This window comes from Labrus mixtus, chromosome 1 (assembly GCF_963584025.1).
Source record: "Labrus mixtus chromosome 1, fLabMix1.1, whole genome shotgun sequence".
In the NCBI taxonomy this organism is placed as follows: Eukaryota; Metazoa; Chordata; class Actinopteri; order Labriformes; family Labridae; genus Labrus; species Labrus mixtus.
Genome location: NC_083612.1, coordinates 35,983,268 through 36,002,658, shown reverse-complemented (window position 1 = coordinate 36,002,658; position 19,391 = coordinate 35,983,268). Strand labels below are relative to the sequence as shown.

Genomic DNA, 19,391 nt, shown 5'->3' with positions numbered 1-19,391 from the left:
CTGTCAAGATGTTTCCAGGGCATCCAGGCGCTTATATTTATCTACCTATTATATATGAAAATAAAAAGGAAAGGAAATAACTAAATCCTCTCTATCCATATTTTTCCTCAGGTTATGTGTTCCATGTCAGTGATTCAGGTTTAAAAGAAAGCAGGGTGAGACGTTTGGGGAGAAAATTCTACTTAAACATGTACAGGACGACATCAGCAAAAAGAGAAGAGGCACCACTCTGTCCACAGGGGGTGCTGGCGGCGGGGTCAGAGTGTTGTATGAAGCAGCAGTGACCTCCGTTGTCCAATCAGGCGTCTCTGCTCGTCCACATAGTGGGAGAGTAACTGTGTGTGTATGTGTGAGCGTGTAAAAAGTCCAGTTAGCATCTTTAGCAGCAGCCCTAGTTTGGTTAATTCTGCCATCGCACTAATCTCATGTAAACTGAAGTGACAGCGTCGCACGATGACGTCACACAGAGCGTGACCTTCTCCCCGTCTTCACAGAAACACCTTAAACAAGGTTTCTGAACATCTTCACCCTGGAAGGAGTTTTACTAACAAAGAGATTACAGAGATCTGAAACACAGTTCGTGTACGAAAGGTCAAAACGCAAAGAAAAGCTATGTGTTCAAATAAACACGCCTTGGAGGGTTTTCTAACAAGACTCCTTTTATTGAGGGACACAGAGTCTCACAGTTCAGCCATTATATTAAACCAGCTCTAACATGACATGGTCTCCGTCTGTGCACAGCCAGCAGAACTATATGTTCTCGTTAAAATCGGGTAAAAATCATCTGTGAAAGAGAGAGAGAGGTGAACCTGTGTGAGGAGCCACGGAGCGAGGGGCTGAAGAGTCCTTATAAAGACTTCATTCAGTCTCAGAGAAATGCTGCCACCACCGCCCAAAAGACACCAAACACACCTCACACACCCTGTCCTGTTCTACTTTGGCATCGTGTTATTTCAGCTGTTCACAGAAGAGACACACAAACAGATTATTTACCCTCAGAAATGGCGGTTTGTCGTCAGTACCTGGAATCTTTGGGCGTGGACCGTCCTGGAAACATGCAGGACAGACGGATCTCTGCCACCATGACATCATCATGAACATATTTCTCTAAAGCTGCAGTTTGAACAGAAACCAGAGTCACTCCTGAATCAACCAAAGAGTCTTTATTCGGCATGAAAAGAGGTACGGACAAACATTCACAAACAAGACAAAATGATGAAATATATGAACAGCATGTTTGTCTGAAATCAGTATTTAAACCATGACGTCCCTGAGCCTAGAAGACCCAGTGTTTCAGAGCAGATTTTAAAGACTTCAGATGTGAGGAAAGTTTGATTTGATACTGTCAACAACTAACGTGGTGAAAAGACCAAAACCAAGGATGTGTGCGTCTGCCTGTCGCTGCTGTCGGACGACCTTCAAAGAAGTCACAGAGAGAGTTCAAGGTGCTGAACTCTCTCTGGACTCTTTACTTCATCTGTATTAACTTCTCTGATAAGACCATGTCTCCAATAAGGAGGATCAGGCTAGTCCAAACTGGTCAGTCCACACTTTTGTTCTTAGTTGTAGTCTTTTCTTAACATAAAGTCATAGAACACATCATGAGTGAATAAACTGATGGAGTGTCTCAGTTCAGGGGCAGCATACTTTGAAGACAGAAAACGTCTTGTGACACAACAAAGGCTGTAGAGTCATGTCCCGGTGTTGTGGCTAATTGCATGTAGCCTACCTTGCAGGAGAATACAAAAATGGGGGACATAATTTCTCTGCGGCTGTACTTTGCATCCACCCTTACATCCTGTCCTGCCAGCACTCAATGCGAGCAAGCGTCAGCGACAAAATCAGCTTGAGTCTATTGTACTGTTGGAGTGTCCTAACTGCCCGTGAGTGACACAGCGCGATGGAGCGCCCATTACCCATTTTAACCCTAACACCTCGTTTCTATTTTCCAAAGAAAGAGAGGGCTCTACACAGCTCTGACCCTCTCTCGCCTCACTCAGCACAGCATGTTAGCTTGCTTTAATAAGTGGAGATAACCGTTTATTTAAAATATCCACATCTGTGATTGAAATGTTGACCTTTGACCTGTGTCAACACCTGAGCAAAACCTTTTTTCTGGCTGACCGCGAGCTGTTTATTGACGAGCCTCGAGTGTTGTAATTTGAGTCAACAGAGCACAAAGCACAACACTTCAGTTTGTACCCCTTCAAAATAAAAGCACCAAACTTCAGTTTGTCACCCTTCATAATAAAAGCACCACACTTCTGTTTGTCCACCTTCAAAATAAAAGCACCAGATGTCATGCTGTTTGCAAGGGGAAACAAAATTTCTCAGAGCAGAGAATGAAAATATTTAACTGATGAAGTGTAGCCCTAACCCCAATCTGTACCGTACCACAGCATGTCTTTTTTAGTCCGCCTTGGTTTAAAATGTAATCGATTAATACATTTAATTTAAAACGGGGCGAACAAATGTGTCCTTTCCCCAGCCAACAAAGGATACATCCTGCGCATGCTTCGTATCCCAAGATTCATTGCACACCAATTGAAATTGGACGATGACCTGCCAAGCTTCTGATATCTATATATGTCGATGATGCAGCTTTAAATATTGGTTACTGGTCTCTGTCACAGCAGACGATACATTATTAAAGAACAAATATAGAAATGAAATGAAAACGGCTCTGCGACCCACTTTTGGGTCCCCACCCAACATTTGAGAACCACTACTTAAAAGGATGACACTCCTGAAATGAGACAGAGGTGCAGCTTGTCTTTGGTTTATCAGGTGAGACGATGACAGGAGGCCCCGCCCCCAAACAAAACATTAAGATCACAACAGGCAAAGTTTCACACTGTCATGGAAACTGACGCTTATCCTCTGTGGTTACACGACATAAGAGACGTAAAGGGTCCATCACACACACACATACACACACACACACACACACACACACACACACACACACACACACACACACAGCACAGCACTGCACTGCACTGCACAGCGGTGTGAAAGACGAGAGAAAACAGACATGCTGACAAACTGCGGTTTGACATCACACATTCAAATCTGAAAGGTGAGCGAGTAGAACTGGTCCCACCTGTGTTCAGTGTGATGTCTAATCTGGTTGAAACACGCTGTGGCTGTGCGTCATTAATAAATAAAGTTAATATCCGTTTACTCACAAGTGTAGTGTGTACCTCTGATCTGGTTTACGGTCCAATTAAACAACACAGTACTGTGAAACAAACATCAGACCATCCCAACATGTCTTCATTCTTACATTAAAGCATCTTTTAATCCGGGATGAAAGGAGAAGATAATACACATCTGTGTGTCTCAGCTTCGGTGATTAGCTTAACTTAGCTTAGTTTAGCTTACCAGAAAGACTGAGAACAATGGTAAACTGTTAGCCTGCCTTTGGCCAAATTTGAGAGAGAGGTAAACTTTGAGCTTTAAAGCAAACTTTACAAACATTTTGTCTCATGTTTGATACACAGAAGGATAGTTAAAGTGCAAATGTGTCAAAAAGACACAAATCGCACACAAAGGGTTAGGGCGTCACATCTCTTAGAAATGTCGTGGCTCGGTTACCACCAACTCTCAGCAGACCCTCATTTTTCCACTGTGCAGAGTGCAGCTCCGTCAGTGTGAGAGTGCACCTCCGTCAGTGTGAGAGTGCAGCTCCATCAGTAACTAAATGTCATCCAGTGATTGTTTGCAAACTTCTCCAAAACAATAAACCAGTTTAACCAGAACAAAAATCCTGTCGTCCAATCAGACGCTGCCTTCTATAAAACGGATTTAACAGCAACAAAGTTGTATGACATCACACACAACTCGATAAACTCAGAGCATAACAATATGTATATTATTTAAATATATTAAAAGTAGAGAAAAATCACATCAGCATGATGCAGCACCCTTCAACATTTTAACCCTTAAATCATCTTAAATATAAATGTTCTTATCATTTATTCCTGGTTTGAGTTTGTGTCTGCTCTCCTCCTCCTCCTGTGTTCTTCTTCTGGACTTCACTGCACAGACAGATACACACACACACACACACACACACACACACACACACACACGTCAAAAATGTCACCTGTGATCATCTGTCGCTGAGTTTTTTTAAATTAGTGTAAAAACTCACCGTCAGTACACTCCACCTGTGGAGTCTCCCACTGCCCGTCTGCTTTACAGCGGACCACAGGCAGGTAGCGCTGTCTGAAGCCCGGGTTACACTGATACCTGATGATGGAGTTCACAGGATACTCCTCCCTCCTGGTACCAAACATGTGGGTGTTCTCCACCTGAGGGGGGGCGCTGCATGACACTGAGGACAGAGCCAGAGAGAGAACAAAGGATATGATGTCACAGCGGCTTGACACAGCGAAGAAGGACGAACGCGAACAAAGAGACAACATGTGTGAATTCAAACCGGTGAATATGACGGACGTGGACGTAGCAGCAAAGAACTAACCCTAACCCTATATAATCAGAGTGAGGAGAAACACCAAGCGTATAAAGCTCGTTCTAAAACAAGGGTGAACCTTGTGTTGTCTTTTACCTGTGGACGTGAAGTTGGTGTACTTCCTGTTGGACAGGCAGGTGACAAACACCGGCGGTTAGCTTGAGCTAGCATGCGTTAGCTTGCAGTGTAGCTACAAGCAGTAAACATACACACTACGTCCTGCAGGGGGTGGGGCAACGGGAGCAAATGGGGGTTAAGTGTCTTGCCCAAGGACACATCGGACTTGACCGAGCTCAGAGAAGCTACAGTAACAGGATGTCATGTCTGGACGTACCTGGGCCTTTCTTGCAGGTAAACGGCAGGTGGTAGTTGCAGGGCACGTCGTTCCACTGACCGCTCTCGTTCCAGATCATCACCACACAATCCTCCATAGAGTGAAAGTAATCATCCGGCTGGTTGGGCATCCAGTTCTCATATTGCTGAGGAAGAGGAAGAAGAAGAGGAGGAGGAGGAAGAAGAAGAGGAGGAAGAAGAGGAAGAGGTAGAGGTTGAGAAAGGTTCAGTCAGTTTCTTCAGGTCTGAATCAGGGACGGTACAAGAGAGTCCAGTTCGTCAGCGTAGCTTCAGAGTTTCGTACAGAGACGATAAACAAATATTCCATCAACGAATCAGAAACGTTACGGCTCAAGTACTCGTGCTTTTGAATCACATACTTTCCTATACACAAAGGAGGAAGAAGAGGAGGAGGAGGAGGAGGAGGAGGAAGAAGAAGAGGAGGAGTAGGAGGAGGAGGAAGAGGAGGAGGAGCAGGAGGAGGAAGAGGAATGAGAGGAAGAGGAGGAGGAGGAGAGGAGGAAGATGAGGAGGAGGAGACGAGGAGGAGGAAGCTCTCTGCTGTCACTATGCAACCCTACACTGCTCCTAGCCGTTTTATACATTTTGAATCTTAGGATGTATAGCATAATTTCAGAGGGCGTGCACCACCAACACTCAAACCCACCGCAGGATACACGAGGCTGATGTCATCAAATGATCCTTTATCGTCCTTGTAAAATAGTCCAAGCCGACTAAATGCTGGAGTTAAAGGTGACTCCAGGAGAACATTTAGTAAAACCAGGATAAAGGATCATTGGATAATGTGATAACCTGTAATCCTGCTGAATGCAATGTGTGACAAAGAATCCCAGGTGGACTTGGCTATAATGGATCCACACGTGTTGGTCTCCCTGTATGACAGCAGACATCACTACATGCTCTCTCTGAGACCAGTTGCAGATCAGTAGATTTTATCCCATCTCTCCCCCTATCCCTTTCCAAGCCCGGCGCAGTCTAGGCCTGTGAAGACTGTTTCGTCATGAGTCGGGGATCCGGCCGAAGATTTCTGCCTTTTAATAAGACAGTTTTTTCTAACCACTGTAACTTTTGCTGCTTTGCTAAAGTGCTCATGATGGATAGGCCGTATCTTTGTAACATAACAATGAGTAAGGTCTTTTACCTGCTTTTTGTAACATAACAATGAGTAAAGTCTTTTACCTGCTTTTTGTAACATAACAATGAGTAAGGTCTTTTACCTGCTTTTTGTAACATAACAATGAGTTATGTAAGTTACACTTATGTTTCCTCAAACTTGTTTTTAAATGTATCAACAATCTGGCCCCTGAACCTCTCTCCAGATATGTTCGAAAACAGGACGGAAACAGGGTAACGAGAAGCACTGTGAATGGAGACTGTAGCATACAACATCGTAGATCTACGTTTGGTCAATCAGCCTTCTCCATCAAAGGCTGTAAACTCTGGAACACCTTACCACCTGAAATAAAATTAATGTCCGACTTAAAATCTTTTACAAAACAGGTGAAATGCTCAAAGCAAGCCAGAGCTGTCCCCACTTTTAATTAATATCTTCAAACTTTATTTTAAACTGGTTCATAGCATTTGTATTGTTGTACATGTATTTTAATGTATCCTCATATCGTGTTATGGGGTTTTATGTAACTGAATGTTGTACATTTTAATCTGTTGTTTACACAAAGGCCCAACTGGGGACACAAGTTGGAAATTAGCAATAGCTATATACTCTTTATGCAGCACATCAGTTTCATGCTTTGTATTGAAATTATGTTAAATTGCATTGTCCCTATTAAAATAAATAAATTCAATTCAATTCAGTAAGGTTTTTTACTTGCTTTTTGTAACATAACAATGAGTAAGGTCTTTTTACCTGCTCTTTTGTAATATTAAAAGATAACATTTGTTATGAGTTGACGCTATACAAATAAAAATTGGTTGATTGATTGAATTGAGTAGAAATCACACTCACCAGAGGAGTCCCGTCTGTCCATCTGAAGTCGTTCTCCATCGTCTTATCGTTCAGGCCGATCCACTGGTAGTCCTGCACGTTCACTGTGGAGAGAAACATGTTTGATTGGATTCTTCACACCCTCTGTCTCTGTATTTATCAACACACACCACATGACACACTTACTATTAACAAAGTGCTGCTCCTCGGGGGTGATGATGCTGACCAGGTGTGCGTTCAGGTCCCTGCAGCTCTGCTCTGCCTCCAGCCATGTCTGTCTGTCAGAGACGTGCAGGTAGCAGTTCCCCTGAAACTTAATCCAGCTGTCCTCACACAGCTGCTTATCTGCAGCCACGACATCAAACGTGTTAGCATTCTGAATGAACTAAATATTCTTTTATTTGGCTTTTAGGGCTTTGACACTCTGAAATGATCCTCAACATCTACTAATGGATGGTAGGGTGAGCCTTAAATTGTAGAATCCTCAATGACTGGTTGGTCAGAGCCTCAGTGTTTAATGTCTCACTTTACATAGATGTGTCTCTTTTAAATCATTCATGGCTCATAGCCTCTCTTGGTATAAATATCACCTTATTAGTACTTTTAATGCAGCTCTGAAAACCACTCGTACTTTAAATCACTCTCCTCGGTGTGTGCATGAAGAAATCCCCCGCATTGATAGAGGCAGTTGATCCATGTTCAGAGTATTTCATTGGCTATAAGATATGTCAGTCATCGGCACAGTCACGTTCAATTCTTCGTCAGAACAGGGGGAGGCACCTCCTTTAAACAAAGGCTCTCATTGGCTGTTAAAGGCTGTTATGAGGTGTCATCAAAAGGTCAGAGAAACAGTGGAGGTACATTTGAATCAGTCTGTGGATCTTTATGGATGTAACGTGTTTGGATTCAATCTTTCTCTGGATTTCAATCGTGGGGGCTCATTAAGGTGGATTATTACCAGAGTCAGGAGAATCAGGAATCAGGAGAGTTCAGTCAGTTTGTTTGTCGCAGGTCTGACAGATGTGTAGATTGTGGCTGCTGTGGTGGTCTGTCCCGCAGACACGGGGTCGTCAGTGTGTGTGCCTGCTGTATTGGTCATGTGTAATATGGTTATAAGGTCACATTAATTCAGACTGAATGAGTGGGACGAAGGATGGATCGAGTCCTATCATAGAATAAATTGTTATTCCAAATCTTAAAGACAGTTAATTGATGTGGTTAAACTCAAAGGAGAATGAGGATCAATGAGCACCAAAAAACCACCAAACAATAACAGCAAAATCTGTAAGTCCTTAGTCGGGGACAGGCCTAATGGATGGTAACACTAAAGCACAGCATGTGATGAGGAAAGGTCGTCAGTGTTCATATCATTGAGTCTGCTGTCTGTGTTCTTATTGTGTGAGCAGATAGAGCTCCTTAGTGTTCATAACCTCTGTTCTGTTTGTGCAGTGAGTCAGGGAGGAACGCGTTTCTCTGCGACGCCATCAGTCTGTCCTAAACCATGTTTCCATCCTGACACACAAACAAACGTCTGCTCACAGAATGGAAAAGTCACAGTGAAGCTTCAGTTGAGCGGGGAGAGTCCCGCCCAACAGTGAGGTTGAGTGAATTTCCCATATTTTTCTTTGACGGTGACATTCAAAGGTCCTATTCATTCTGCTGCTCCAGGGAAACGTCTTTATTCCAACGATCAGTTCACCCAAATTACACCTAAACACACTCAGTGACACTCAGCCAGTCACCAATCTTCTGTTTTATGAATGTGCAGGTATGACACACCTTCACCACATGTTCTCCTAGAGACATTAACTCTTTGAGTCAACTCAAAGTCCATCTAACATCTCAAGGACTTCTTGGTCCGACTTGTGGCGGGCTGAAACCCAGCATGTGAGGTTCCCTGAACAGTCAGTGTATGACATGCTCCCAAATCCATCCAACCTAGTCTGCTGGGACAAAGTTTAGACCCCTGCTCCCTCTTTGTGTTCTGGGGCTGGACTCTGTCCATGCTGTCTGGCTCATCCACAGCCTGGTACAAACACCACAAACCAGCACAGCGAACCCCCCTTCATTAAGTCCAGGTAGAAGACCAGAATGCAGGACTTCATGTACTCTGTGTCCTTTCACTGCTTTTATGTAAAGTGCATTGTGTTCCTAAGCCTGGTACAGACTGTACAGTTTTGGGCCGTCCCAGTCAAATGATATTCAAGTATGGTCATGTGTTCCTCCGTTGTTCTGTGAGATTGGATCTGTAGCCATTGGCACTCCTTTATGCATCTCGTCTCTCTTAATGCATGTAAGATGAATCATTTAGGTCAATTTTTTCCTTTAGATCCCGATATGAAATTATTTTCCCATCCCTGATTATATCTCCCAGACAATGAATGTTAGAACTCTGCCACCTAGTGTTGACCAATGGTTTGCCACCTGCTCCAAAAAACACACCATTATGCCAAATTCTTGCACTGTAAGAGGACCAAAGATAGCCTGAGACTAATATCTGATGATCATCTCACATATGAATGCTTCTACAATCTACTTCAACTAACCAACCAATAGAAATGCAGCGTGAAACTTGGCACTGAGCAGTGTGCCGAGCTGTCAAAAGCGTATGCTAGCAATAATGTGACTTATCTCAAACTCTCTTTGTAACACTGGCATCCAAAGTTGGCCTCTTTTCCCTCGCCACAACCGTGTCAACATTTCTTTATTCCTCCTCATTTTTCTTTTTATCTTTGCACTATGGTGAGAGCTCGCTTTCTACTGAGTGCCATGGCAACCTCAGCCACACTGATGATGCTGATGATGCTTATGGCGCTGCGTGTTGACTCGCCTTGCAGTCTACACTTCACAGGTACCTCATGGCACAGTGTCCATGCATGTGGTATAGAACATGTGGTACCAACATTATGATGGTAGGATTTGTTGTGATTGCAGTGAACTGATCCCCGAGTTAATCAAACGACCTTTTCTCTGATAGAAACACAAACACAGCTATATGTTGTCTTTCTTCATCTGCTAGGCAACCAGGTATCCTCTTCACTTCATTTGTACACAGCAAGATTGGATGTGCTCGTTATGTATAGCATCAGTTGTTTTTTCCAGAAGCTGCTGTTAGTGTTGATTAGCTGAAGCTGATGTCGTACCGATCTCACAGCGCTCCCCTCCATAGCTCGGCAGGCATAAGCATTTGTAAGAGTCTGCGCTCTCCACACAGGTGGCTCCATTGGCACACGGGTTGGAATGGCACACATCTATCTCTGCAAGAAAGGGGGCAGGTGACACTACTGTATCAGCAAGGGATGTGTTGGTGGAAGGCGGGGGGGGGGGGGGGGGGGGGGGACTATCAGAAGTCAGGACTGAAGAGTTAGTAAAGATTCTGTCGTTGCTGCAACCTCTGATTCAGATTCTACTTACTGCACAGCGAATCATCAGACATGTTCTTTTTTATCTGATGAATCATATTATCTGCCGGCCACCATGTTACCACAGATTTAAACCTGCCGCTGCTGTCCACAGGAGCAATACATTGACGCAGTGGCCATCTTGGGGAGGGGTAGCCCCAGCTCCTAAAGACCATAAGTCTAAGACAGCAGGAGGTCTCTACACAATTAAAATATTCATAACTTCATGAAATGTGAAGCAGATTGTTTTGTCACAATCGTCAGACATGAAGGTTTTTATTCTGAAATTTTCTCCCACCTCGCATGTTATTCCTCACTCTCTCTCTCTCCCAAGTTTCTGACTCTATCCTCTGTCCTATCTCTAAAATGAAGACATTAAAAGCCCCCAAATCTTAAAAAAAAAGACTTAACTGAAGTCTGAAACGCTTTCAGGCGGACTACATGGTGACTCAAGCGATGATGAACTTTCTGAAACTTTAGAGATAGCTATCTTATTATTGGTGTCATTGCTGTCTCATGTTTAGATGACTTTCTGCACCTGCTAAAAGGAGCAGAAAGGTTTCAGGGACCTTCGATTGGCACCAAAGGGCTCCAAACTGTTCCTACTTTTTGTTGCTTTAAATAAGTATCCTGACTCATAAATACATATCTGACGTTTTTGACAAAACAATGCACTTGGGAATTGAATCACATTTCATGAAGTAATAAATATTTTAATCGTGTTGCGACCTCCTGCTGTCATGGACTTTCATTCATTAGAAGCTGCAGCCACACCTGTCCAAGATGGTGGCCGCATAGTCGCATCTCACAAGCCCATAAAGTGGCATCTAGGTGTTTATATCTATTGCAATGTTATCAGATGCGATTTATGAGATTTAATGCAATCAAATCAGACAATGAATGCAATAACATGTTTGTTTTCACCAAAGAGGACTGATAATTGTACTATCTGCAGTAAGTTCATGTTCAAATCTGTTTGAAGATTAGTAATACATGACATCCATGTGATGGCAGAGGGCTCATATGGTGCTCGGTTCTTTAGCATACAAACAGCAGAGCGCAGGTGGCCGTCTGGCAGCAAACCAAAAACTACATACAGGCTGAAGACATTTTTCGTATCTCGTTTGACACTGACATCGAAGACACATTTTCAAACAAGCATCTCAACATTTAGTCTACCTCACAAACACAGAGACCAGGAATCAGACGGACAAAATGAGTCAAAGGAAATCAACAGATGAGAAACAAAACAGCCAAATCATGATACAAACACATCCAGGCAGGACAGCAGAGAGACAAAGAAGATGACAGTAACTTTAATTCTACTGAATCACATTCAACATCACAAACAGTCCAATATTGATCTGAAAAGATGGTTAATTAATACATATTAATTGACAATACAAAAAAGAGGGAAACCAAACCAATCCTCTGAAAATATTTAAAATAGGATTTTTTAGGGAAATGAAAGGGAATGAGTCAGGTATAGCTGCTGTTTCTGGACTTACCATGGCAGTGAGGAACCCTGTCCTCTACTGTGCATGAAGAGTTTCCACAGGGGTTTGGTTCAGAGAGGTTAAAACCACCTGGCAAACAAAGTAAGAACTATTCAAATAAAGCGCTGAAATATGTAGCCAATGTTAAGGGCAAAAAAATTGCAGTTCCGTAAATGGCCACTCTTGCAGTTTCCTGTCTCCTGCAGGGAGTCAGTCCCCATAGAGCCCCATGTTAAAATGTCCAACTTTACAGCTGCAGTTCCTCCACTGTCCACTAGAGTCTGTCTCCTGCAGTGAGTCAATCCCTATAGAGCCCCATGTTAAAATGTCAAACTTTACAGCAGAAATAAACATGTTTACAGCCTGGTACTAATTCATTTTAACCCTGAATTCTTCTGGCCAGCCTTCTGGTGAAAATTCTGCGTGAAGCTTTGCATCATTAGCCTGCCCTGTTAGCAACAAGGGAAAGAGTCGTCGCCTCTCAACCCCAGCTGAGCAACATGTCCTTGGGCAAGACATTTAACCCTGAATTGCTCCCGCTGCTTCAGTGGCGGTGTATGTGTATGAATGGGATTAGTTACTTCTGATGGATGATACTACATAGTGATCACTACCATCAGTGTGTGAAAGGGTGTGAATGGGTGGGTGTGACATGCAGTGTAAAAGCGCTTTGAGTAGTCGGAAGACTAGAAAAGTGCTATATAAGCTCAAATCCATTTACCATTTACCATTAGCCTGCTAATAACCAAAATGAAGAATGGAAATATGCTCCCATTCATTTTTGTGGAAGGAGAAAGCTTTAGAGTGCTGATGGGGTTTGTTTGAGCTGGAGTATTGTGATTACTCGAGTACTTACAATTACTCAAGTTTTAAATTGCTGAAAATGCCCTTCCCAACTTTCTCCTTGCCTGTATAACATGCTCATCATTGTCATTCATAGTCTTCTATAAATATATTGAACCAGCATCACTTTGGCAAGCAAGTTGCTTCTTGTTGCTTAGAATGAGTCTGACTCCATCCATCACTGACTGTGTGACATGTGTAAGAACAACTGAAGGCTGAACATATATGTGTTTACGATCCTAAAACTCTATCCTTTCAAAGTTTAATAGAAGTCATATATTTGTTCATGACTTATGAAAGAAAATATTTAACAGTCACACAAAAATGGTTGACCAACCTTTAACTGAATCAGTTTCCGCATTACTGCCTGGGCTGTGAATGGAGGCTGGGGCAGCTAGGGTTGTAGGGGCAGCGAGTCCTGCCGGGGGGAGCACAGGATACAGGCCATCAGGGGTTTGTGACAATTCAGCCTCACTAAGTGTCTCCTCTGGTCCTGTTGTGCCCTTGATCAGTTCCATCTTACTAGATGGAACGGGGAAAACTAACTGTGGAAGATCTCCAGAGGAAGATCCTGAAGACATCCCGCTGGCTGAGGACATGTGGTCGACTCCACCACCAGAGAAAAACCCATTGCTGCTTCCTTCTCCTTTGAACTCCACCGAACCCTGTCCAAGCTCCAGAGATGGTTTACTGTGTCTATCAGTTATAAAATCCCCTGACAAGAAGGTAACAGTGCCTTCCTCTCCGCTTGATGAGGACTCACTTCCAGACGCTCCTAATCCAGATGTTCCTGATCCTGACACTCCTGATCCAGATGTTCCTGATCCAGATCCTGACACGAAACTTGAGCTCTTGTATCTGGACAGAAATCCACCACCCCCTTGTCCAGAGCTGTAAAGTAAAAACCCAGAGGCCTCCTGCTCTCCAGAAGCAGACACTGAGAGGTCAGTAAACCCTGAGCCCACAAAGTTTACACCTGAGAATCCAGAGTCCCCTCCAGGGGCTGACCCACTGAGATCCCCACTGAGAGTCCCAGATCCTGAAAGGTCTCCAGAGCCACTGAACACCAGGAGGCCCCCACCAAGCTCGTTCTCCCTGTAGGTTCTCAGGGCTGACGCATCGATCAAGTCACCATCTATCAATAAGATCTGAGACTCACCACTCCCTGATAGTTCACTTCCTGACAGTCCACTTCCTGAGTAGAGTCCTGATGAACCACTGAACTCAGAGAAGTCCTTGGTGGTGATGAACCCAGAGAATTGTACAGAGCTGTCCATAGAGGAGCCACTTTCTGCAGAACTGAAACCAGATCCAGACTGATCCCCACTACCACTGAGCACCCCAGATCCTGCTCCAGATGATGGGAGGATGAGGAGCTCTGTGCTCCCTTCTACAGCTTCCTGGAGTCCACCTGAACTAGATCCCTCTCCAGAGACAGCTCCTTCAGAACCAGAGAAAACCACAGTTAGGCCAGATGCGTCTCCACGGAGACCTGATCCAGATCCATATACGGGAGCATCACTACTGCTGAACCCTGAAGATCCACTGGGCAGACCAGAGCTCATACTGCCAGACCAGTCTATGGACGCAGACAGCTCTCCAGAACCAGACAGGTCTCCAGAGGCACCCCCCGAAGCACTATCAACTGCAGAGCCTGAGCCAAAGTCTGCTGAACCTGACCCAGACCCTGAAGACTCAACGGCGATAGGAGGAACGATGGAAGGTCCAGCTAAAGGGGCATAGACATAAAAAAGGTTAAGTAAGGGATAATGTACAGTGAAAGGGGTTGGTACAGTTGAGAATCAAGTATTTAACACAGCTGTGTAATAATTATAAATAATGAAATTATTCAGAAATAAATTGACATCTGAATAAGTAAGAACCTATTTGGATTATATGATGTATAACTTACCAGGCCTCAACAAATCAATAATGGATGTTTGGTTCAGGAGAGCCTTCTGAATATCTGTGATGTTCAGTCCAGTTTCATTAGCAATGAGTAGAATATCCACTAAAAGAATGAAACAAGTAGATGACAAATTAGATGACGTTAAGAAAACAAAGATGAAAGAGAATGAAACCTTAGGACAGGCTTCCTAGAAAAACGTCAGTGTTTACCTCTGAAACAGTATGCGTCATATCTGGACTCAGGTTCAGGGTAGCCTGTCTGGTTGGGGTGAGTGTACACCGTGTGAACTCCGGATTTCCCGCCTTCACACTCAGGACAGGGGCTGTTGATCGGATAGCGGACGCTTTTATCGGCAAGCCAGCCACCACGACACTTATCAAAACCCATTTTCCATGCTGCGTAGAGCTCTCCGGTGGAGGCCAGCACAGCATTGTGCTCCTGACAGCTGGAAGCTGCCTCGTTAAGGGTGAAACCCTCAGTTGAGCCCACATGGAAGACTTCCCCTGAGGAGCAGGAAAGGGTTCATATCAAGCTTAATTTACTTGACTACAGGCTCTTGATGGTTTGGCCCAAACTGTGTTGCCTTTTATCGTTTTTAAATCAAATGGACAGCTCAGCCTATTAACTCTCAGAACTCTGGAACTCCATTCATAAAGCTTAAATAGATGTAAAATGTGTGACTAATTAAACACCATAACTGTAAAGATATTAAGCCAACAATGTAATTTACCAACTGTTTGCATTACATTGTTCTACATGTGTTCCTGTTCTTGCTTTTGGTGTCTTTGTTGGGATTGTGTTATTGCTTGTTTTTTTGTGTACCTGTGTATGGTGTGTACTGTTTAAGTACTTGCTTGATTTAGCCTCTTCTGTTTTATACCCTTGTTTCTACACTCTATTCTAAAACACCTGAAGCTACTCCCCCATGTATCTTGGTATAATAATAATAGACTTTATTTGGCATGGACATCACAGATACATTGGACGAACCAGATGCATTGTTTAAGTGTTTTAGCAAGCATGCCAGTTCTCAACACCACAGGAGGATTTTGAAAGGAAAATAATTAAGATAGGGGAGAAAAGCGATAAACCAGAGAAAAAAATAAGGAGAGAGTAAATAAATAGACATAAACTGTAGAGCAGAGTCAGAAGCTTATTGATAAGAGTTAGCCATATATGCTACTGAAATTCCCCCTCTGCTCACAGATTAACATTCACTAGACGTCTCTCTTTGCTGTCTTGATATTATTGTATTATCTGATGTGCATGATATGCATCCAAAGATACATGAAGGATTCATGTTTTTATTGTGCTATTGTTCAACCACATGGAAAGGCAACACTATGACGCAAAATAAAAACAATTGATAGTTCTCCTTAAAGGTCCAATCAGTGAGATGTGTAGTGATTGAAATGATAAAGTGAGCTTAGTATATGATCAGACATAAGGAAACATGCTATGTTGAAGTGCTGGCTTCTCTGACAACAATGCAGCAGCCAGTATGTCTTCCTTCTAACTTTAGATTCTGGTCCTGAATGCTCTGGATTTGTTTGGACCAGAGAAGGTAGGCGGTTTTAAGACACCCCCACACGGCCGTTTTGGACGCCCCTCGGTTTGCCAGATATGAGACCAGTTATCAGGTCAAACACAAGATGTCAGAGTTACATATTGCTCCTTTAAATTAATTGAAGTTAAAGTAACAAGATCTTAGAAGAGATGATAACTTGACAGAATAAACTGTCTTCTTACCTTTGAGCCCATCGATGAAGCAGTACACATCATATCTTTCTTCTGCTGGCCTCAAACCATACGAGCGAACTCCAGGTTGATCCCCAAGATCTCCAGCACAGTTATCCCGAGGGGAAACAATTGGATACCTTGAAAAACAGAAACCATGGTAATGTGTTGTCCAGGAGATAAATCTCTCTACCTGCTCTAAAAATGCATTTTAGATTTACCTCACAGTCTGGTCCAGTAACCATCCTGCGTCACATTGGTGATACCCGGCCATATAGGATGCCTGTAGCTGCTGTGGGGAGGCGATGGAGGCTCCGACATTCCTACAAGCCAGCTGGGCCTCAACGAAGGTGAAGGCATAGCGTCTGGAGCCAGAGCGGTAAAGGAAGACCACACCTTTAACAAGATACAGCACATATGCTTGTGTGAAGGAACAATTTTGTTGTGTTTTCTTCATGAGAAACCATGACTGGACTTTCCATGTAATCAAAACGTGAGTTTCAGTTCTATCACTGACCAGTAAGAGGCATCACAGGGCCTGTGCTGGGCTGAAGGTCCATGTTTGGTCTGGTGGTGGCTGCCTCTATCAGGTCAGTGACAAAGTCTGTTACGTTTGTCTGCTGTGGCAGCTCTGATGGCAGTTCTGTTGGCAGTCTCGTTGTTAGCTCTGTTGGCAGCTCCGTTGTTAGCTCTGTTGGTGACTTTGTTGGCAACTCTGTCGGCAGGTTTGTTGTTAGCTCTGTTGGAAGCTCTGTCAGCAGGTTTGTTGTTAGCTTTGCAGGAAGCTCTGTCGGCAGGTTTGTTGTTAGCTCTGTTGACAGCTTGGTTGTGCTCTCTGTGAACGGGAAGTCGATGTTGGGATGAAGAGTCTCCAGCTCTCCGACCGCCTCGCTCTCTTTGGTGGTCTTTGTTAAGAAGACCTCAGTGCTTTGTATCATTGTGGTAAAGCTGACAGCGCCACTGCCTTCTTCTTCAGAACCTGAACCCTCCTCATCAGGAGACTCTGGATGTGATTTAAGGGAGAGAGTAGAAGATCCCACAGAACTTTTGGTTAATTTAGGTTTTTCCTCCAGAAGTGACAATGTATGAGTCCATTGCAAGAACCTTGTGCGGAAATTGTGAAAAAAAGATTGAACTGTGGCCACTTAACCTGCACAAATAAGATATTAAAAACAGTCTATTTCTAAAAGAAGCTGACAAAGATGATATATCTTCCAAACAGAGATGTAGACAAATTTGAAATAGTCAACGTCTACGTTGATGACACAATGCTGTTTCTGACAGTAAAGCTCAGCTCTGCTTTGAAACTCTGTGCTCTAAAGAACTGTCTCACATGAAGAAAGAACTGAAGAAAGAACTGTCTCACATATATATGACAGATTGATCTCAGTGTGAAATCAAACTGAGAAATCAGGTATCCTAACCATTGACCATGATAAGTTCCATCCTGGCAAACAGTCGTCTATTGGTTCAGTTTTAGAGAAAGTTGGAGTCTGATCTCTGACTGTAACGTCACATTTGAGACACAAACCAACAAAGTCATTCAGTCATACTACTGCAGACTCATGAAAACTGCAAGAATATGATGGATACTGAGTTTTTGAGACTGGAAAGGATTATTATTACTATTGAATGGCAATCTGTAAAAGTGTTTTAATTTGTATAAATCAAAAATCTGTGAATGGATTCAACACTCTCCTCAAATCTTGTCCCTGGTTCTGTTAGTCTTTGCTTACTTAGATCAGTGTTCAGTGTTTATGTAGGAAGAGGTAAATGTCTGAGCACAGAAAATCACCTTCACTACCTTTGATGTCTGTCTAAATATGATCTTACCTGTGTAGCAGAAGGCATCGTAGCGGGACTCAGAGCGTGGGTATCCTGTCTGGTTGGTGTGGAGGTAAACAGTCCTCACCCCCAGTAGACCCCCTCCACACTGTGGCCGGCGAACATTGATGGGGTATCTGACGCTCCGGTCTCCCAGCCAACCAGCGTTACACACATCCATCCCTCCCTGCCAGGCCAGGTAGAGCTGACCCGTATTGGCCAGCTGAGCTCCTTGAGCCAAGCATGCCACTGCCGCCTCAGAGAAGGTGAACTTTTCAGCAGAAGCAATGTGGAACACTCTGCCTGTAGCAGAACAGAGAGGATGAGAAAAATGATGAATCAATGAGCTTCAGATACTGAATGTGTTTAGTGTCATATACCTGAGGAAGAAGATAGGCCACTTGCTCACATGCCACAAAAAAGGTTTTTATTAATCACAACGTTTCGACCAGAGGTCTTCTTCAGGTGATAAAGATATCTTCTTCCTCAGTTTGCTGTTTTTGCACTGTTCTTCACCTACGTGATGTGCATATAACTACCTCCCTTTTCTAGTGTCATACCTGTCATCTTCTGAGCGAAGCAGTAGACATCATAGGTCTCATTGAGGTCTCTGACTCCGTAGGTCCTCATACCGGGCACTTCTTCTTTGTCCCCATAGCAGTTCACCCGGGTATCATGGATCGGGTACCTTGAAATGAAAACAGCCTTTGGTGTCTTTACAGTGAAAAACTATTCAGTAGGTACTAAGTGATTTATGAAAGTTCTCTAATCACAAACTGATAGCTAACATTGCTGCTGTACAGACTCTTTTACAAACACCAGGTATCTGAGCTCCTTTTCACCATATCAATATTCGTCTCCTGGCTGTCGTGTTGTCTTTGTCTCCCTGCTGACTGATACCTCAGATCGGGATCCTTCGCAAATAATACTTTTTGAACAAACACACTCTGACAAATGTGTCTTTAAATCTTTATCTTTCAGATTGATCTGAAGCAGGTTTTTGGGCTGGATTGTAAAACTGTATTAAAACATATGAAAACGGAGTCATTCTTTCACAGACTTCAACATGTTAGAGCTAAAAATATGTCATCAGACTTCCACTTTCTAATCAGAACATTTTTTCTCCCTGATGTTTTAACAATATGGATAAACAATATGTTACTCCGATAACTGACAGTAATATTCGTCTCTATGCAGATGATACTGCTCCACTGTACAACAAGATGTTGAGAACCTCAAACTTTCTTTCAACACTTTTAAGAATGTATTTATCAGCCTTGAACACCAGCAGAACCAATTCAAGCTTATTTTTTCAAATGAATAACTCTAACACAGAGAGAAGGTCAGAAGATTGTAAATCTGCTAAATATACCTTCAAGGACTAATGGTGACATAATATGCAATT

At 43.3% G+C, this 19,391-nt stretch overlaps 1 protein-coding gene across 1 annotated transcript in view; it reads right to left on the bottom strand.

The window, feature by feature from the left end:
- Nucleotides 1-1,141: 1,141 nt before the first annotated feature.
- LOC132978965 (aggrecan core protein-like) overlaps nucleotides 1,142-19,391 on the bottom strand; it is a 31,210-nt gene continuing 12,960 nt past the window's right edge. The window contains exons 5-19 of the mRNA XM_061044369.1: nucleotides 18,547-18,674; nucleotides 17,996-18,289; nucleotides 16,680-17,165; nucleotides 16,384-16,558; nucleotides 16,175-16,302; nucleotides 14,635-14,928; nucleotides 14,429-14,527; nucleotides 12,854-14,245; nucleotides 11,686-11,763; nucleotides 9,920-10,033; nucleotides 6,963-7,121; nucleotides 6,798-6,880; nucleotides 4,812-4,956; nucleotides 4,157-4,339; nucleotides 1,142-4,040 (exon numbers count right to left, since the gene is read on the bottom strand). Of these exons, the coding sequence (XP_060900352.1) occupies nucleotides 3,955-4,040; nucleotides 4,157-4,339; nucleotides 4,812-4,956; nucleotides 6,798-6,880; nucleotides 6,963-7,121; nucleotides 9,920-10,033; nucleotides 11,686-11,763; nucleotides 12,854-14,245; nucleotides 14,429-14,527; nucleotides 14,635-14,928; nucleotides 16,175-16,302; nucleotides 16,384-16,558; nucleotides 16,680-17,165; nucleotides 17,996-18,289; nucleotides 18,547-18,674 (3,844 nt within the window). The 3' untranslated portion in view covers nucleotides 1,142-3,954. The remainder of the gene's footprint in view (nucleotides 4,041-4,156; nucleotides 4,340-4,811; nucleotides 4,957-6,797; nucleotides 6,881-6,962; nucleotides 7,122-9,919; nucleotides 10,034-11,685; nucleotides 11,764-12,853; nucleotides 14,246-14,428; nucleotides 14,528-14,634; nucleotides 14,929-16,174; nucleotides 16,303-16,383; nucleotides 16,559-16,679; nucleotides 17,166-17,995; nucleotides 18,290-18,546; nucleotides 18,675-19,391) is intronic.